Here is a 20510-nt window from a genome sequence, read left to right on the forward strand (position 1 = left end):
CGCTGTCCATCTTTTCCCCCAGGCCAAGGATCACTTGTGATTTCTTCCTTGGGCTTTGGGGGATCCATCATGTTAAGTGTATCATGAGGTGTCTGGATTTTCCATGATACTTGGTGCAGCTTTAACTTTTTATCATCTTCCTACGCTGTGCTATGCCAAGTGGCTTCAGTCGTCTCCGACTCTTTGTGACTCTATGGACTGTAGCCCACCAGGCTTTTCTGTCCGTGGGATTCCAGCCCAGTACTGGAGTGGGTTGCCGTGGCTACCTCCAGGAGATCTTATCCCCCCAGGGATAGAAACGATGTCCCTTACATCTGCATTGGCATGTGGGTTCTTTACCACTAGCACCTCCTGGGAAGCCCTATAATCTTCCTAGGAATGGAGATGAATCATGAAAATCTTGTGCCTCAATTTCCTTTCCTATGAAAAAGCGTTTGGAAAAAAACGTTTTATAGAAATGGTGACTAGCTCATATTTATAAAATGGATTTCAATCTTTGAATGTATTTGTAATAAAAATTAAATATAGTAGTATTTTATGGAGACTTTCCCTTTAAAAGTCAGTGTATAAAATTCTTTATCTCCCAATTAGGTAAAAGTGATCATTCATTTTGCAAATGGCTTCTTCATCATATGGCCATCTTGATTGTAGCATTGCCTAAAAATGCTAAGTATAAGCTAATTTATAAAGTGACTTACATTTGCAATTTGTAGCATATGAGAAATATGGAGAGTCAATAACATAAAATAATACATAAGTATTATCTAAAAATTATTTAAGTAAAAATAAAAGCATCATTTATAGTGAATTTAAGCATAGCATGAATCATAGGGCTGAATCTTGGGATCAGATCCTTACTCCATAACTTTACAATGAATAATCTTGGGTAAATTACTTAGTCTCTTTGTGTCTCAGTTTTCTTATCTGTAAAACGAAGATATCATTTGTACTAAGCTCATAGAAATTTAAATTTAGAGTAGTGTTTCACAGAGTAGCTTTCATACATCTGTCTGATAGATAAAAACTATACATTAGATTTACAAAGATGGCTTGGCAGTTGTATGGAATTTCAGTAAACTTGGTATGCTTGAAGTGATCTTTTTATACTAAATATTATCTTCTAAATTAAACATCTAAAATAATTTTGCTATTTGAGCCTTTGTTCTTAAGTTGCTCTTAATGTGTACATTCATGTAAATATAAGTGTTTGTAATTTCCTGTCAGATATGGATTAAGTTGGGATATCATTTTGATTATGTTCAGCCTGCTTTTTGCCTAGCTGTGTATATTTTTTATTGTAGTAAAACTCATTGCTTAAATATATCTTTTAAACTATTTTTTAAGTGTACAGCCCAGTGGTATTAAATACATTCAGTGTATTGTGCAAACATCACTACTATTCGTCTTCAGAACATTTTCCATCTTTCCAAACTGGCACGTCCATATGTATTAATAATAACTCCCCATACCTCTAACCTTGCCTCATGTCTGTACTTATTTTGAACACAATGATAAGTCCTGATAGCTGTTTATGTGGGGATTTTGTTTTATTTTCAGGTTGAAGAAGCTGGCTTAATCAACCATCCTCCTTGGAAACTGAAAGTCATCCAGCTCTTTGAAACACAGAGAGTGCGGCATGGAATGATGACCCTAGGGCCAAGTGGAGCAGGGAAGACCACCTGCATCCGCACCCTGATGAAAGCCATGACTGGTAAGGGGACCGTCAAGCCTCATTACCCTGGGGGCACATTTTGTGACATGTGAATGCTCCGAGAGGAACACAAATATAGATGTATATTAACATATTTTTATAGGAGGAGACCTCTTGGAGAAGGAAATGGCAACCCACTCCCATATTCTTGTCTGGGAACTCCCATGGACAGAGGAGCCTGACGGGCTATAGTCCACGGTGTTGCAAAGAGTCAGGGATGACTGAGCATGCATGCCACAATATTAGAGTTGAATAGCATGGGGTTGCAAAAGAGTCAGACATGACTTAGCGACTAAACAGCAGCAGCAGCATGTAAGAATATATCCAATATTCAACTTTTTTGAATATTGGATATATTTTAGAGATAACACAGTACATTAATAGACCAGAGAAGAAAAACATTTTTTTTCCAGCTTGTATTTTAAATTAAAAAAATTTTTTTTTATTTGTCTGTGCTCCGTGCCATGCGGGATCTTAGTTTCCTAATCAGGGATCAAACTGTGCCCCCTGCAGTGGATGTACAGAGTCCTAACCGCTGGACTGCCAGGGAACCCCATTTCCAGCTTTATTCAGATATTATTTTGACATATATATAAGTTTAAGGCGTGCAGTGTGCTGATTTGATGCATATATATGTTGTGAAATTATTGTCACCATAGCATGAGTTACCACCTCCATCATATCACATAATAACCATTTCTTTTTTTGTGATGACAGCATTTAAGATTTATTGATAGTTTCTTAGAAATATTCACATATTTGTATGATACAGTATTATTAGCTATAATCACCATGCTGATACATTAGGTGCCCAAACTTGCTTATTTTATAACTACAATTTTGTATCCCTTTCTAATAGCTCTCCATGCCCCATCCCATCCCTTGTAACTATAGTTCCACAATCCATTTCTCTGTTGCTGTTGTTCAGTCACTAAGTCATGTCCAGCTCTTTGCGACCCCATGGACTACACAGGTTTCCCTCTCCTTCACTATCTCTGGGCTTCCCTGAGAGCTCAGTCGGTAAGGAATCTGCCTGCAATGCAGTAGACCCTGGTTCGATTCCTAGGTTGGGAAGATCTGCTGGAGAAGGGATAGGCTACCCACTCTAGTATTCTTGGGCTTCCCTGTGGCTCAGCTGGTAAAGAATCCGCCTGCAATGTGGGAAACCTGGATTTGATCCTTGGGTTGGGAAAATCCCCTGGAGAAGGGAAAGGCTACCCCACCCCAGTATTCTGGCCTGGAGAATTCCATGGACTGTATAGTCCGTGGGGTCGCAAAGAGTCAGACACGACAGAGCGACTTTCACTTTCACTATCTCCTAGAGCTTGCTCAAACTCATGTCCATTGAGTAGGTGATGCCATCCAACCATCTCATCCTCTGTTGTCCCCTTCTCCTCCTGCCTCCAATCTTTCCCAGCATCAGCATCTTTTCCAAAGAGTCAGCTCTTTGCATCAGGTAGCCAAAGTATTGGAGCTTCTGCGGAAGCTGAGCTTGACATTTTTAGATGCCATATATAAGTGATACCACACAGTATTTGTCTTTCTGTGTCTGAATTATTTCATTTAGCATGATACCCTCAAAGTCCATCCATGTTTCCACAAATGGCAGGATGTTCTTGTATTTTGTGGGTGAATAATATTCCATTGCATTTGTATGCCGCATCTTTATTCATTCATCCATGGGCAGACAGAAGATTGTTTCTATATCTTGGATTTTCTGAATTATGCAAACATTTTTTTTAAAGTGATTTCATGGACTGTGTTATATGTTTTACATATGTTATGCCATTTAGTTTTCAAAATGATCTTGAGATGTGATTACTGTTATCTCCATTTTGGACAAAAAAGTCAAGATTCAACTTCAGAAATACTCAATGTCAGAAAGATGGTAAATAATGAGACTCAAAGTTAAGGTCAGAGCCCATTAAGGTAAAACCCAGAATTTTCCCAGCATACCATACCATTTCACAATTATGACTTAATATAAGATGCTTAATATATGACATATGAGACCCAGGTCTCCCGCATTACAGGTGGATTCTTTACCAGCTGAGCCACCAGAGAAGCCCAAGAAGACTGGAGTGGGTAGCCTATCCCTTCTCCAGGAGGTCTTCCCAACCAAGGAATCAAACGGGGGTCTTCTGCATTGCAGGCAGATTTTTACCAGCTGAGCTACCAGGGAAACCCCAATATAAGATGCTACCTCTCAATAAATATAAGATAATTCCAAACCTGATTCTTACATCTTATGTGTTAAAAAACCACCCTCACTGTAAACTAATTTCCTGCCCCAAATCAGATATTTTTCTTGAGAAGTGAAATCAGTGTACTTAATTTCCAGATGTCCCTAAGCCTTACATCTAAGCCCCTAACCCAGGGTCATCTAAGCATAATGGCTATTGCCTTGTTCACAGTTATCCTTGTATTCTCTGGTTCTTATTAAACATGGGTGACTTTCTTCTTAAAAGTATTGGCAACAATGGGCATGGCAGTTAAGTTCCAAAATTTCACAGAACTTTGGCTGTTAGGGTGCACCATGCGTTGTCCCACAGGGAAAAGCTGCTTGGCTGGGTTCCGGTCAGCTTATAGAGCCTCAGTGCACTGATATTGGTTGATAGTGATGGTCTATATTTGTTCTAGGTCCTGCACACGTTGGATTTAGTCTGTTTCCTCAGCCATAGGATGAAATGAATTCTGTACAATAGGACTCTACGTGGGGGTCCTCACACTGAGACAGGATTGTACCCTCAGCTAGCACCTACCTCCACTAAAACAGATTTCACACCTGCAGGACTTTGTCATGTGATTTTCATGTGTGCTATTAAAATTCTGTTTGGGGATCTTTATATAGCATTAAAATGATGTATTCCCTCTCTTAAACTATGCTTAATAATACTTTTGTTGGTATGAAGCTGCCTTCTGTTAATAAACTACATATGTGCTGGGTACAGTTACCTGAGCAAAATAAGTGGTAGTGGTGGTGGTTTAGTTGCGTCTGATTCTTGCATTCCCAGAGTGGGTAGCCCACCAGACTCCTCTGTCCATGGAATTTCTCAGACAAGGGTACTGAAGAGGGTTGCCATTTCCTTCTTCAGGGGATTTTCCTGACCCATGGATCGAACCTGGGTCTCCTGCATTGTGGGCAGATTCTTTACCAACTGAGCCACCTGGGAAGCCCTGGTGTCTTAAAATGAGTACTAAATATTAAATGATATAGATATATTATGTCAGTCGTGCCCGACTCTTTGCGACTCCATGGACTATAGCTTACAAGGCTCCTCTGTCCATGGAATTTTCCAGGCAAGAGTACTGGAGTGGGTTGTCATTTCCTTCTCCATGTATAATATGTCTAAACTATGTACTCAATATGACACCACTGGCTTTGGAGAAGGTCTTTGCAAAAATGAATAAATTATTAGACTACTTGATGTTTATTGACTTGTTCTTGGTTTTAGTTTGCAATACTTTGGTGCAGTCTCAAAAACCCTATGATCTCAGTTTGTTTCCAAGGCAAGGCATTCAACAACAGAGTAATCCAAGTCTATGCCCCAGCCACTAATGTTGATGAAGCCAAAGTTAAATAGTTCTACAAAGACCTACAAGACTTTCTAGAACTAACACCAAGCAGGCATGAGAGAAAAAGAGTTTACAGTGAAGTGACACAGATAATTAGAACTCAGCGTAGAAGACTGGATGGGGGAAGATTTGGACAATTATGGTGTAAGCAGAGGCAAAGGAGATCAGAAACCTTTCTAAGGAATTCTAGAGAGGCTTACAGAGCAGGTGCTACTTCATCTGAGGTTTGAGGGTTAAATAGCAGATGGATAAAAGGTATTCTTAGCAGAATGAAGGCGCTGAGTAGACTGAGGGGACTGGTGAAAGCCTGATATACCAGGAAGTGCTCTGGTATGGATAAGATGTAATTTGTGTTGGTGGGGGTGGGCGAGGGGAGACACGGAGGGGTAACCGATGCTATTCGTGCCCAGGGCCACCTCCCTTTGACCCTTCCCTGCTACAGATACAACCGTTGGACAGTTTCTCCCCCAAACACCAGTGGTATCTCTGAGTTTGTCAGCCTTATGCCTTTCCAGTTCCTGGGAATTGGCTCAGCCTGGAAGGACAGATTGCGTGGGATGTTATGCTCCTAAGGCAGCCATACCCTCAACCAATATGGCGGAAAGAGTGGAAGGCAAGTGTCCATCTCCTCCTGTCTCCTAGAGGGACACTCCGTCTGTGACCAGCTCACCAACAAGCTCTTTATTGGCTTTCTCTCCTTTTCTGTCTCACTGTCTTTCACCCAAATTCAGACTCCCAGTTCCTCTGTCTTTATCTCAGGCTTTGCTTCCAGAGGAACTCAAATTTGAAGCAAGGTCACAGCATGAGAAGCTTTATAACTTTAGCTGAACTCTTAGATTTTACCCTGTGGGTGATGGGAAGCCGTAGAGCTGAGGTTTGGTGTGATTAGCCCTGTGTGCCATGAAGAGCATAGACTGTGGACAGGAGGGGCCATCTGGGGATCTCCATAAGGAGGACCTAAGGAGAGGACAGCAAGAAAAGAAGGCTTACTCTGGGGCAGGGTCCATGAAGGTGAAAAGAATTAAGAGGAATCCATTTAACTAACATTTGAAAAGTCAAGCTTTTTTTTTTTTTTTTTTTTCCTTAGAGTGCTCGGGATTTTAAATGAAAATGATACAATTCTACCTGCAACCATAATGGAATGATTTGTGATAGTTTATCTTATATGGGCAACAGACCAAGTCCAGTTTTCATCTATGCTACTGTCAGATATTTGAAGAGTTTGCTGGCCTTTTGTAAAGTGTGATTAGATTTTTTTAAAAAAGTATTGCTATTCTTACGGATATCATTTATTGAAAAACCTGCATTGTGCCAAAGTTGAACTTCAGCACTGTAAAATATTGCAAATAATTAACCCTGATTCTTTTTCTGATTTTGGAAAAAGAGAATTATCATTTAATTTTCTAGAAAAGTTTTAATTTAACACCTTTACAGTGTGCGTACCCATGCTTGTGTGCCTGTGTTTGTCGATCTTCCACACAATATGTGACATTTTAGCCTCTATTTTATGATTTTGCATTTTAAATCTTAAAAATTTTTTAATTGAAATATAGTTGATTTACATATTGTATTAGTTTCAGATGTATAGCATAGTGATTCCATTGTATATATATTCTTTTCTAGATTCTCCTCCATTATAGGTTATTCAGTTCAGTTCAGTCGCTCAGTGGTGTCCAACTCTTTGAGACCCCATGAACCGCAGCACGCCAGGCCTCCCTGTCCATCACCAACTCCTGGAGTGCACCCAAACCCATGTCCATTGAGTCGGTGATGCCATCCAACCATCTCATCCTCTATCGTCCCCTTCTCCTCCTGCCCTCAATCCCTCCTGGCATCAAGGTCTTATCCAATGATAGCTCTTCTCATCAGGTGGCCAAAGTATTGGAGTTTTCAGCTTCAACATCAGTCCCTCCAATGAACACTCAGGACTGATCTCCTTAAGGGTGGACTGGTTGGATCTCCTTGCAGTCCAAGGGACTCTCAAGAGTCTTTTCCAACACCACAGTTCAAAAGCATTAATTCTTTGGTGCTCAGCCTTCTTTATAGTCCAACTCTCACATCCATACAAGACTAATGGAAAAGCCATAGCCTTGACTAGATGGATCTTTGTTGGCAAAGTAATGTCTCTGCTTTTTAATATGCTGTCTATGTTGGTCATAACTTTCCTTCCAAGGAGCAAGTGTCTTTTAATTTCATGGCTGCAATCACCATCTGCAGTGATTTTGGAGCCCAGGGAAATAAAGTCAGCCACTGTGTCCACTGTTTCCCCACTTATTTGCTATGAAGTGATAAGGACATTAAATGTATTTCCTTGTTCCATACAGTAGGTCCTTATTGATTATCTAGTATATAAATGCATAAATATATGTGTATATTTTAATCCTGAACTCTTAATTTATCCCTCCCTGCCCTTCTCCTTTGGTAACCATAAGTTTGTTTTCTATGTCTCTGAGTCTATTTCTGTCTTTTAAATAAGTTCACTTGTACCATTTTTTAAGTTTCCATGTACAATATACGATAAATCTTTGTCTTTGATTTTTTTTAACTTACAATCTATAGTCTCATATGTACAGAATTCATCTTACTCGAGAATAGTTTCAGAGTTTGAGAGATTTGCATACCTTTTTTGAAGTTGACCACAGAAAAATAATTCTTGATTTTTGTAACATTAACTTAGCTGATTTCCAAATGAGCAAGACCATATCTCAGCAAATGAAAGCTGTTAATGAGGAGAATCAGGCATCTTCTAAATGAATTTCAGATATAAGATTTAACCTGCGTGCACGCATGCTTAGTCCTTCAATTGTTTCTGACTCTTTGTGACCCCATCAACTGTAGCCCACCATCCTCCTCTGTCCATGGAATTCTTCAGGCAAGAATACTGGAGTGGGTTGCCATTCCCTTATCCAGAGGATCTTCCTGACCCAGGGATTGAACCCAGGTCTCCTGCATTGTAGGCAGATTCTTTACCGTCTGAGCCACCAGGGACCTACGATTTAACCTAGTAGACAAGAAATCAAAAGATTTTGAGCTGTGACATTTGAAGCGCTTCTGCTGCTGCTGCTAAGTCACTTCAGTTGTGTCCGACTCTGTGCGACCCCATAGACAGCAGCCCATCAGGCTCCCCCTCCCTGGGATTCTCCAGGCAATAACGCTGGAGTGGGTTGCCATTTCCTTCTCCAATGCATGAAAGTGGAAAGTGAAAGTGAAGTCGCTCAGTCACGTCCGACTCTTAGATTACGTTAATTCCTTCATCAATTCCAGCATGGTATCATTCCCCCCTTTTATAACATGCAGTTTCCTTTTCCAGATGATAAAAAAGTGCTTTAATCAATAACATATAATGAGGATAATTATGATAACAGTAAGATATGTATTTTCAATGTAATTTCTTATTTTTCATGTTTTGAATATCTGCTGACAGATAGTACACTGCAAACTGGTGCAGTGTTGCCTAATATGGTTCATTCTCCATTTGAGTTGTTTAAAATCTGGATTTACTTGGTATAGATTGTGGAAAACCACACCGGGAAATGAGGATGAATCCTAAAGCAATTACAGCCCCACAGATGTTCGGTCGGCTTGATGTGGCGACGAATGATTGGACCGATGGGATATTTTCTACTCTTTGGAGGAAAACACTGAGGGCTAAGAAAGGTAGGAGATGAATTACAAGTGTAACTTTTTATTTTTAAATTTTTATTGGAGTAAAGCTGGTTTACAATTTTGTGTTAGTTTCAGGTGTACAGCAGAGCAAATCAGTTATACATATACATGTATCAGTTCTTTTTTTTTAAAATTGTTTTCCATATAGGTCATTACAGAGTATTGAGTAGGGTTCCCTGTGCTAGACACCAGGTCTTTGTTAGTTACCTATTTTATATATAGTAGTGTGCGTGTCAATCCCAGTCTCCCAATGCATCCCTCCTCTCCTTACCTCTGGTAACCATAAGTTTGTTTTCTACATCCATGACTCTAAAGAGAGTATTAGTTCATAATTTTTTTTTTGGTAGCATCACACAGCATGCAAGATCTTAGTTCTTCCAACAAGGATTGAACCTATATCCCCTGAGGTGAAAGCATGGAGTTTTAGCCATTGGACCACAATAGTCCCTGAATTACAGCTATAATTTTTGACATGTGCTTCTAAATAAAAGCCTTGGTAGCTATTTAAAATTAGTAGGGGACTTCCTGGTAGTCCAATGGCTAAGAATCCATCTTCCAATGCAGGAAACACAGGTTTGATCCCTAGTTGGGGAACTAAAATCCCACATACTGGAGGGAAATTGAGCTTGTGGGCCACAACTAAGCCCTGATGCAGCAAAATACATAAATATTAAAAAGAAATAAAATTAGTAAAACCGTATTTTCTGTATAATATCTTATCCAAGACCAAGAAGTCATAAATCACTATGATATTTGTGAATGTTGAAACACAGAAATGATTGATTAATGTATTTAAAATACCCACCTCCTCCCTTTTTTTGGTTACAAAGGGAATTATTTTCCTTTTGAAAAAAGGAAAATATTCCTGTGGTATCTTAGAATGAAATAACAAAAGCTGTTAGGAAAATTGATTGTATTAAATCAAGTGATTTCACCATAACTATTTTCACTGAATATTTAAAAAATGGTACTCATCTCAGAATGGCCTATCTTTAGAAAACCGATTCTCCTATAAAATCACAGGTGGAAATGGGCTTCTTAGGAAAGAAGATTGTATCAAAAAGAAAGTTTTTGATCATACATTATTCTCTTTAGATGAGATGTGTGTTTGGCTTTAGTTTAAACCAATTCCTTAAAGGCCAGTGGTTCACTCTGAATATTCTCTTACTTAGGAACCCTGCAAACTGAGCGCAGTGGTCCCAGAATATAAGTTCAGATGGAGGAGGTGATGATCAGTTCACCTCTCTCTCCTGAGTGAGTAGGAGAAAGCACCGTGAAAGCAATTGCAGGGACACAGGAGGATACAGGAGGAGGGCGGAGACATTTGGGTTCACTTCACGAGTCCATGCCTTGGGAAACAGTGTTCTGTTGAGAAACAGTTAAGGTGGCACCACAGATCTTCTCTTTGAGGGAATGTGACTGATCAACCCAACACCAATGGTGAAAGAGAAAAAAAAATGCTTCATTTCTAGTGTATTAGAAACTGCTGCCGTTTTATGGGAATTAAATACACTTTTGTTTCTGACTTATTCTAGTAATCCTGTGTCACACAGATCCAGTGAGCAAATGTTAACTCAGAGACTAGGAGCTCAGAGGGTTTTTTTTTTTTTAAACTCTTTTTAAAAGAAGCAACATACACTTTTACTTTCACAGGGACTCTGGCGATCGGATCACCATTTTCCTTAAACTGCTAGTTGAATAAGCATAATTAGGATTTTCTAAGCATTTCATTTGACTCAGAGTACTGCACAGTTCAGTTCAGTTCAGTTCAGTCGCTCAGTCACACAGTTATTACAAATAAAAATTAGAACTACAGACTTGGTCATGGTGCTGGTTTGTAAAAGAGAACTAGTGGTTAAAAAATTAAGAGCAACTGTGAAACCGAATACCTAAATTTACAGGGGCATTTCTGTTGGGTGTTCTGCTGATGCTGCTGTCTTTACCTCCAAATATCTCCTGACCTGACGTTTGTTAGTCTTTGTACCCAGTGTCCCTCAGAAAGTGCTCTGTTGGGGACACTCGTGACCTCCACCTTGTCACACACAGGCTGTCACTTCTCGGTCTAGCCCTGCTCTTGGCAGTGTCTGGCACAGCTGATCACTCCTTCAGACTCTTCCACCACTTGACATCATGGGCACCTTCTTCTACTTCTGCTTCACTGAGAGGTCAGCCAGAGGGAGGAACCAGCAGAGGAGACCCTGGTTCAGGCCCAGAAGTCTGAATGCTCAAGTGCCTCTGTTCTCAGACTTCTTATCTGTACACTTATGATCTGGACAAAACTTACCCAGTCCGTGGCTCTCAATGCCATCTCTAAGCTGATCTCTACATTTTAATCTCTGGTCTTTGAATTCCCAACTCAACTGCTCTCTGGGCTGTCTTGTTGAACATCTCAAACTCAGCCTGTGCAAATCAGAATGGATTCTTGGAGCTCTGCCTGTCTTTCTGACGTCACTTACATCCCTTTCTGCTTTCTTGTCTTTCTAACCAGGTTTGACTTCCTGCTGTTCCTGGAGCATGATCCCCTTAGCTTGTACCCACTTCAGGACCTTTGCAACTACTATTGCCACTGCCTGAAAAATCCTAGTCCTACATCTCTTCATCACTTCATTCTGCTCCAGAAATATTTCATGGACCACCTTATCTGAAACGCCCCACCCTCTTATCCTGCTGAATTTTTTTTTACATATTTCTTTGCATATTGCATTGTCATCTCTACCTCTTAGAAAGTAACCTCTGTGATGGGCAGGATGTTGTCTTTTTATCACCTTATCCCAGGATCAATGCTGATACAGGGAAGGTTGCTCAATGAATATCTTTTCAGGGAACAAATGACTTTTTGTTTTGATTGTGTGCTTTAAACAGCTGCTACATAAAGAACTGGAAAACCCCTACGCAAAGAAATAAGATAATTATTTGGGTCAAAGCTTTATTTAAAAATTAATGAAAATTACATTGTTATATTTCTTCAAGCATAGTTATGTACATATGCATATATGTGTCTGTATGCTCTTCCCCACTGCCCTTGGTGGGATGTTTTAGGGGAGCATATCTGGATAGTTCTTGATGGTCCAGTAGACGCCATCTGGATTGAAAATCTGAATTCCGTTTTGGATGATAACAAAACACTAACCCTTGCCAATGGCGATCGGATTCCCATGGCTCCAAACTGCAAGATTGTTTTTGAACCTCATAATATTGACAACGCTTCGCCTGCTACTGTCTCAAGAAATGGGATGGTTTTCATGAGTTCTTCTGTCCTTGATTGGAGCCCTATTCTTGAGGTATGATTGGAATCTTTTTTGATATAATTAAAGAGGGAAATAGGTCTTTGAGCATTCCTTTAGAGTGTGCACTGATTTTCCTGCAGACTTCCGGTGTAATTGCATTTTAATGCTGATGTTTATGGGAGACCCTTTAATGCTCTTGCTACCATCAGCCCTGGTTGTCCCTTAAAGATTTCCTCAGTGCTCAGGGTTCTTCAGCTCGGGTTGAGGAATCATTGCAAGGCCTAGGTGAATCAATAATCCTGCTGCTGCTGCTGCTAAGTCAGTTCAATCGTGTCCAACTCTGCGACCCCATAGACGGCAGCTCACCAGGCTCCCCCGTCCCTGGGATTCTCCAGGCAAGAACACTGTAAATGAATAAGGAAAATTTAAGCAACCGTCTTAGAATATTAACTTGAAGGAGACAATTTATTAAAATTGCATATAAAGAATTTTTATGAGACTCAATAGTAATAATGTTAGTTTTAAGTTTGCACCTGGAAATAATATTTCAGATAATCTCTGTTTAATTCTTGATAAGGTATATTATTTTATTACTACCAGTATATGTTAGAGTATATTGATTATGGTAAGATTATAATTGAATGCCTTGCATACTTATATATTTTACTAAATAAATGCCATCACATAAGGCAGAATGATTATTAGATGAGCCATCAGTACAATCTTTTTTGACACTGTCGGTCAAATTATTATTTTCATTTGAATCAGTTTTTTGGAGATAATTTTGATTAAAAACTTATGAATATATATTTTAAATTAGGGAATTATAAAGAAAAGTGATTCTGATGTACAGTTGGATATGTCACTGTTGGATATGTGAAAATTTCAGATTTCACAATTAAATTATCTATCCTTCAAGGAAAATTTAGAACAAGAATTCTCAACTCTGGCTTTGCAAGAATAATCACCAATGGCACTTCTTTAAAATACAGATAACTGTGTCACACCTCAATCTATCAAATTAGAATCTTTAGGGATAGAGGTGTTCTAAATGTTTTTTAAAAAATACCACAGTTGGCAAAACCAATACAGTATTGTAAAGTAAAATAAAGTAAAAATAAAAATTAAAAAAATAATAAAAAAATAAAAATAAGAAAACAAACAAACAAACAAAAAAAGTACCACAGTAGATTCAGGCTTGGTGACCAGGGATACAGCAAACTCCAAATAAAAATGAATTTGCGATTTTCTCCCAAATACTTCAGATTCACAGAGGCTTTTAGAAAATATTTTTACACTATTAGCTAATGAATATTTACAGTTTGCTATATTATATTCTGTCCATGTTGAAGGTGAATAAGACCTTTATATTAATGCTAATTTGTTTACAAATGGTTAGCAAGAAGCAGGACTCATAAATCTCTGGCTGGAAATGTTTAGAAGAGGCCAGGGCAGCTCTGAGAGGGTCACTGGAGGGCTGACAATGGAGAAGCTGTGATCGTGAGACTCCATGAACCTCTGTGAGTCACGCTGATTACTTGGCCCTGCGTATGATATTTTCTGCCTCCATCAACTTGAAGTGCTATGTTTGGTCTTTGTCACTGTACAATCATATTGAATTCATGAAATTATGGATAACCGAGAATTGCCGTTTTATTGCTTCTGTTCAGAGTCTCTGAGAATGACCTGATTTCTTGATGCCAAGGGAAATTTCCTCATCTGAAGAAAATCTTGTTGTGTGTTAAATGATATTTTGTTATGAATCACATGCAATTTCCAAATACTGCTTTTCCCAAATGACTAAATTCTCCATTTTCCTAAGTATTCTTTGATATTTTTTCTATAGTGGTTATTAATTAGATTAGAAGAAGTAAAACTGTGATATATCTGTCTCCCATTTTGAATAATCTGAGAATGGATTTCCTTTGTTTATCTTTTATTCTTCTTTCTTTTTCTAAATTATTTCCACGTATATGTCTCCTCATTGTCTCTGAGCATATTTTAACCAAGAGCCTAAGACTTTTCCCTTTATCTTGACTTCAAGACCTGAGCTTAGGTGTAGTGTAGCTGAACTTACAGATGCTAGAATCAGACTTTGGAACCATTTTTTACTAAATGACTTGGACTTCCCAGGTGGCTCATTGGTAAAGAATCCACCTGCAATGCAGCAGATTTGATCCCTGGGTTGGGGATGGCCTTGACGCCTACAAGCTATGGGATCCTGGGCACGTTACTTAAACTCCTTGGGCCTTAGTTTCCTCATCTGTAGAAGGTTAATAACCATCCCTATCTCATAGAATTTTTTTGACATTAAATGAGGTCACACATGAAAGAATTTATATCAAGGCCTGGTACATTACAAGTACAATATAATCATTAGGTATTACTATTGTTAATTGATATTAAAAAACGTTTGCACCTCAGCTGGATCATTTTTCTGGTGTGCCAATAAATTTAATGAATGCATTCATCTGAACACTAACAGGGTTTTCTTAAAAAACGTTCCCCTCAAGAAGCTGAAATTCTTCGTCAGCTGTACACCAAGTCATTTCCAGAACTGTATCGCTTCAGTATTCAGAACTTAGAGCATCAGATGGAGATGCTGGAGGCCTTTGTGGTCCTGCAAAGCATCAACATGCTCCAGGGCCTCATCCCTCCCAAGGTAAATCCCTCAATTTTCTAGAAATTTCTCTCTTGTTAGCTGAGCCACACTTTGCAGAGTGCAAGACTTGAAGTTCATTCTTAGAACCGTAGGGGAGGGGAACGTTTCAATCATGCACTTCACATATTAATGCTTTGTGTGTGTGTGTGTTCATTTCTATTTTTTTTTAAACAAAGCAAGCCACGGTTTGTATTGATCACTTGGTGGCAGGTTCACAGTCATCTAAAAGGATTCTATATTTATTTCAGAAACTTGCTTGATATTCCGAGACATCAGTTCTGAATTTGTTCTCCAGTTTTGTTTGTTTTCCCTCCAGTTTTATTTATCTTTTCCTCTTTTTTTGGGGGGTGGGGAGGGCTGGGAGAAAGCTGTTATCCCTTTTAGATCTTTACTTAGATTTTCATTAAGATATCAAAGCCAAGTCTTGGTTTGAGAATGAAGTAATTAAAAGGAAAGTTTCTTGCCTGCACAGGAGCAAGGCGGGGAGGTCACGGCGGAGCACCTGGGAAGACTGTATGTCTTCTCGCTGATGTGGAGCGTAGGGGCGGTGCTGGAACCGGACGGCCGGCGCCGCATGGAGCAGTGGCTGCGCTCCCGGGAGATGCTGGCCCTGGACCTGCCACCCTTCGCGGGGCCTGACGACTCCATGTTTGACTATTACGTTGGGTCCGATGGTGAGTCCTGGGCTTCTATCTGTCCATCACATGTGGGACCCTTTTTTTTTTTTTTTTTCAAATTTCTAATATTTACCTTCTAGCTCTCTACCTGCTGCTGCTAAGTCGCTTCAGTCGTGTCCGACTCTGCGACTCCATAGGCGGCAGCCCACCAGGCTCTCCCGTCCCTGGGATTCTCCAGGCAAGAGCACTGGAGTGGGTTGCCATTTCCTTCTCCAGTGCATGAAAGGAAAAGTGAAAGTGAAGTCGTTCAGTTGCGTCCGACTCTTAGTGACCCCATGGATTGCAGCCTACCAGGCTCCTCCGTCCATGGGATTTTCCAGGCAAGAGTACTGGAGTGGGGTGCCATTGCCTTCTCCAGCTCTCTACTTACCTATCTATTGATTGGTCTATATTTCCAAATGGTAATCAAAACTACTGTAAAATTGAAATGGAAATGTTCGTGTGTGTTTGAAAGAGAGCCCATGATTTCTTTTTCGTATATTTATTTCAGTTGGGTTCCAAATGCACATTTTTTTTGTTTCTAAATATATTGTGTGCTGAACTTCTAATGAGTTAAAAACAAATTTAAAAAATCCCCAAATCAGATGCATTTCAGCTATTCATTTGATATAATCAGTAACTTTTGTAAAAATTACAAAGTGTGAAGTATATTTTTACCAAATAGGTGTGAATATTCATAAATATGTTAAGTTTATTTATGTGCCTACATATTTATAAAGTACTTATATACACATATATGTACTACATTTATATGCAATATTTGTATATGGCATCCTAGAATGTTTTATTTTTGGTTTTACAATTAGAAAAGTATGTAATGAAAAATGATTTTAGGTACATACTGCTATCACTGTCCTGATATTTACACACACTTTATGTTATTAAAAACCTCTTGAGCATCCGTTGGATAGCAGAGAGGGATGTCAAACCAGTCAATCCTAAAGGAAATCAGTCATGAATATTCATTGGAAGAACTGATGCTGAAGCTCCAATACTTTGGCCACCTGATGTGAAGAGCTGACTCATTGGAAAAGACCCCGATGTTGGGAAAATTGAAGGCAGGAGGAGAAGGGGATGACAGAGGATGAGATGGCTGAATGGCATCACTGACTCAATAGACATGGGTTTGGGCAAGCTCGGGGAGATGGTGATGGACAGGGAAGCCTGGCGTGCTGCAGTCCACGGGGTTGAAGAGTCAGACACGACTTACTGACTGAACAACAAGAACATATTTAAAAAGAGAATTGCAAGAGAACTCTTACTATTACCACCTTTGAACAGCTCCTTTGGGAGTTTTGACTTAGTGAACACATACTTAAATACTTAGATGTCTGAATTTAATGATTTTTATTTTTTGAGGAGCTTTTGGAAGATGACTTCATGAGATGTCAAAAATGTCTGCTCTTTATAATTAGAAATTAAATTATTAATAGAAATATGAAGATGTAATTGTTTTCTGTTCACCTCAGGCAAATGGATGCACTGGAACACGTGTACTGAGGAATATGTCTATCCATCTAACACCACCCCAGAATATGGCTCCATCCTGGTGCCAAATGTTGACAACGTGAGAACCGACTTCTTAATTAAAACCATTGCTAAACAGGGCAAGGTATGGCGCTTTCTGTTTTATTTAAAATGGCACATTTAGAAATGTCACTTGAAAACATGGAGCATCTTGCATTCATTTTAGAATGCTTTATATTGCTGTTTACAATAAATAAAAATATTACCCAAATTAGTATACTACTTCTTTTATTATTCCTCAGTAACAATATTAGGGACTTTCCAGGTGACTCAGCGGTAAGGAATTCACCTGCCAATGCAGGAGATGCAAAAGACTTGGGTTGGATCCCTGGGTTGGAAGATCCCTTGGAGAAGGAAATGGCAACCTACTCCAGTATTCCTGCCTGGACAATTCCATGGACAGAGGAGCCCGGTGGGCCACAGTCCATGGGTTTGCAAAGAGTCGGAGATGACTGAGCACGCATGCAACAATATTAGAGTTGAATAGCTTTCATTCATGATTAATTTTTTTTCATATGTATATATATGTAGAGAGAGAGAGAGAGAGAGAGAAAGAGAGAGAGAGAGAGAGAATGTGAGTTTTGACTTGTTTCTCCAAAGAGAAATCCTTCTGTTTTAGTTATTGTACTATTTTGCCGGGGCGGCCGTAACAAAATGCCACAGCCTTGCGGTGTAATCAGCGCACATTTCTTTCTGTACGGTTCTGGAGGCCTGAAGTTCAGGATGAAGGTGCTGGCTGGTTTAGTTTTCCTGGGACCTCTCTGTCCTTGGCTTCCAGATGGCTGTCTTCTCACTGTGTCCTTCCACGTCTGTGTGTGTGCGTGCCTGTTGCTTCTCTGTATATCCCAATGTCTTCTTCTAAGGGTACCCGTTAGACTGAACAAGAGCCCACCTTAATAGTCTCATTTTAGCGTAATCATCTTTTTCAAGACTCTATCTCCAGACACAGTCACCTTCTGAGGTACTGGGAGTTAGGGCATCCTCATATCCTCAGTTGAGCCCATGACAATCATCTTAATGTGTTTCTTTTATTTCTTTCTCAACTTCTGCGGTAGGCCGTGCTGTTAATTGGCGAACAAGGAACAGCCAAGACAGTCATAATCAAAGGATTTATGTCGAAATATGATCCTGAAAACCACGTGATCAAGAGTCTAAACTTTTCTTCTGCTACCACCCCACTGATGTTTCAGGTACTGGCTCTTGGGTGCTGCTAACTGAGCCCAGGTTTGTGATGAGCTTTGGAGGCTTAAATCTCACGACTGTTCTGATGTACCCACTGAACTTCACCTGCAGTTTCACAGCCATTGTAAATCCTCTACTTACGTCTTCCAGTATCTCTATTATTCAGGTTGAAGAGTTCCTGTGACCCCTTAGTTTTGATAATTCACTAGAATGACTCACAGAATTCAGGAAAATGTTATGCCTATGACTGTGGTTTTATTATAAAAGATATGAATTGGGATCCAACAAAGAAGAGATGCATAGGGAAAGGTTTGGGAGGGTCTCGAATGTGAAACTTCTTTGTCACAGGATGTATTTACTCCCCAGGCACATCTGTGTACCTCACCAATCAGGGTGCTCACGTGAGCCTTGGTGAACAGAGCAGAGTTTTTATTAAAGTTTTATTACAGAAGCGTGATCAATTGGCTGCGTGACTGAAGTCAATCTCCAAGCCCCTTCCCCCTGGGAGATCAGCTGATATGACATGGTTTAAAGCCCTAACACTCTAATCATATGGTTAGTCTTTCTGGCATAAGTGGTCTGAAAGACCCACCATTGGTAACAAAGATATCCTTTTTATTCAGGAAATTCCAAGAATTTAGACTCCCACCTAGGGACCAGGACAAAGGCTAGCCACATTCCTTAGTATATGGTAAAGAGTTGGCACATATTTTTACCATAACTCTTGGAGGTATTGGGGCTTCCCAGGTGGCACTAGTGTTAAAGAGTCCACCTACCCATGTGGGAGACTCAAGAGACACAGGTTCAATCCCTGGGTCAGGAAGATCCCCTGCAGATGGAAATGGCAACCTACTCCAATATTCTTACCTGGGAGATCGCATGGACAGAGGAGTCTGCTGCTGCTGCTGCTAAGTGACTTCAGTCATGTTCGACTCTGTGCAACCCCATAGGCAGCAGCCCACCAGGCTCCCCCGTCCCTGGGATTCTCCAGGCAAGAATACTGGAGTGGGTTGCCATTTCCTTCTTCAATACATGAAAGTGAAAAGTGAAAGTGAAGTTGCTCAGTCGTGTCTGACTCTTCATGACCCCATGGACTGCAGCCTACCAGGCTCCTCCGCCCATGGGATTTTCCAGGCAAGAGTACTGGAGTGGGGTGCCATTGCCTTCTCCAGGGGACAGAGGAGTCTGGTGGGCTACAAAGTCCATGGGGTCACACTGAGTCAGACATGACTGAGCTGGTATCTTTCTTGGTAATATTTACCCCTCTCAGGTGGTAAAGATTGGAGAGGGAAATGGCAACCCACTCCAGTGTTCTTGCCTGGAGAATCCCAGGGATGGGAGAGCCGAGTGGGCTGCCGTCTGTGGGGTCGCACAGAGTTGGACACGACTGAAGCGACTTAGCAGCAGCAGGTGGTAAAGACCTGTGTTTTATATCTCTATAACATGAAATACTTATTCATTTCCTGGAAAAAGGCACACATAATCTAGAAAACATCCTGTTTATTAATATAAAATTCATAAACCATGTAATAAATTTCTAGAAGCAGTACCATACTGAGGTACAATAATCAGAAGAATGATAAAGCAGATTTTCAAAGTATTAGTATCTATTCTCTAGGAGTTCAATTGTTGGATTTACAGCTAATAACCTTTAACCCAGATCCTTCCTATCCTTCAGTAAGAAGAAGGTCTCAGCGCTTTACTGTTGATTTTTCTGTTCAGAGGCATCATGGGATCATCTGCTCTGTTTAGTGCCTGTTTTGACTGCTGAGCATCAGGGCTTCCTAGTAAGCTAGACTCATTAGTTTTAGAAAGCTTTCAATTAGCCCAACTGCTGTAATTAACTTGCTCATGATAATTTTCAGCCATTCATGCTAAACAAGGGGTGATGGAGCTGAGAGCATTTGTCTCCCATTTACTTGGTTCCAAACCAAATTGAAATTGTAGATGAGAAAATAGATATTGTTCATCCCTCTCGTCTTACCACCATGGCACACATATCAGGGACACGTGTCTGTTGCTGGACAGATTGTTTTCATCCGAGCTTCCTTTGTTTTCACCATAGTGTCACTTTCACATGTTTTATCAGTAGGAGGACAGACTCTATGTCCTTTTTTGCTAGGGACCGTCCAGTTAACTTCTGTTGTCTCAGATAAATAATGAACAGCGTCCACGTCACTAACCAATGTATGAAGTTTGAACAAAAATTACATGGTCACCCTATTTTTAGCTAAGGAATTCAGTTAGTCTTTGAAGAGAGATTTTTTTTTCTCAAGTATTAT

The 20510-nt window shown here is 39.9% G+C and overlaps 1 protein-coding gene across 1 annotated transcript in view; it reads left to right on the forward strand.

Moving 5' to 3' along the window:
- DNAH5 (dynein axonemal heavy chain 5) overlaps positions 1-20510 on the forward strand; it is a 258304-nt gene that overhangs the window by 110093 nt on the left and 127701 nt on the right. Inside the window, exons 41-47 of the mRNA XM_005694882.3 lie at positions 1558-1711; positions 8798-8944; positions 11993-12234; positions 14666-14842; positions 15315-15516; positions 16989-17131; positions 18102-18236. Coding sequence (XP_005694939.2) covers positions 1558-1711; positions 8798-8944; positions 11993-12234; positions 14666-14842; positions 15315-15516; positions 16989-17131; positions 18102-18236 — 1200 coding nt within the window. The remainder of the gene's footprint in view (positions 1-1557; positions 1712-8797; positions 8945-11992; positions 12235-14665; positions 14843-15314; positions 15517-16988; positions 17132-18101; positions 18237-20510) is intronic.

This window comes from Capra hircus, chromosome 20 (genome assembly GCF_001704415.2).
Source record: "Capra hircus breed San Clemente chromosome 20, ASM170441v1, whole genome shotgun sequence".
NCBI classification, from domain to species: domain Eukaryota; kingdom Metazoa; phylum Chordata; class Mammalia; order Artiodactyla; family Bovidae; genus Capra; species Capra hircus.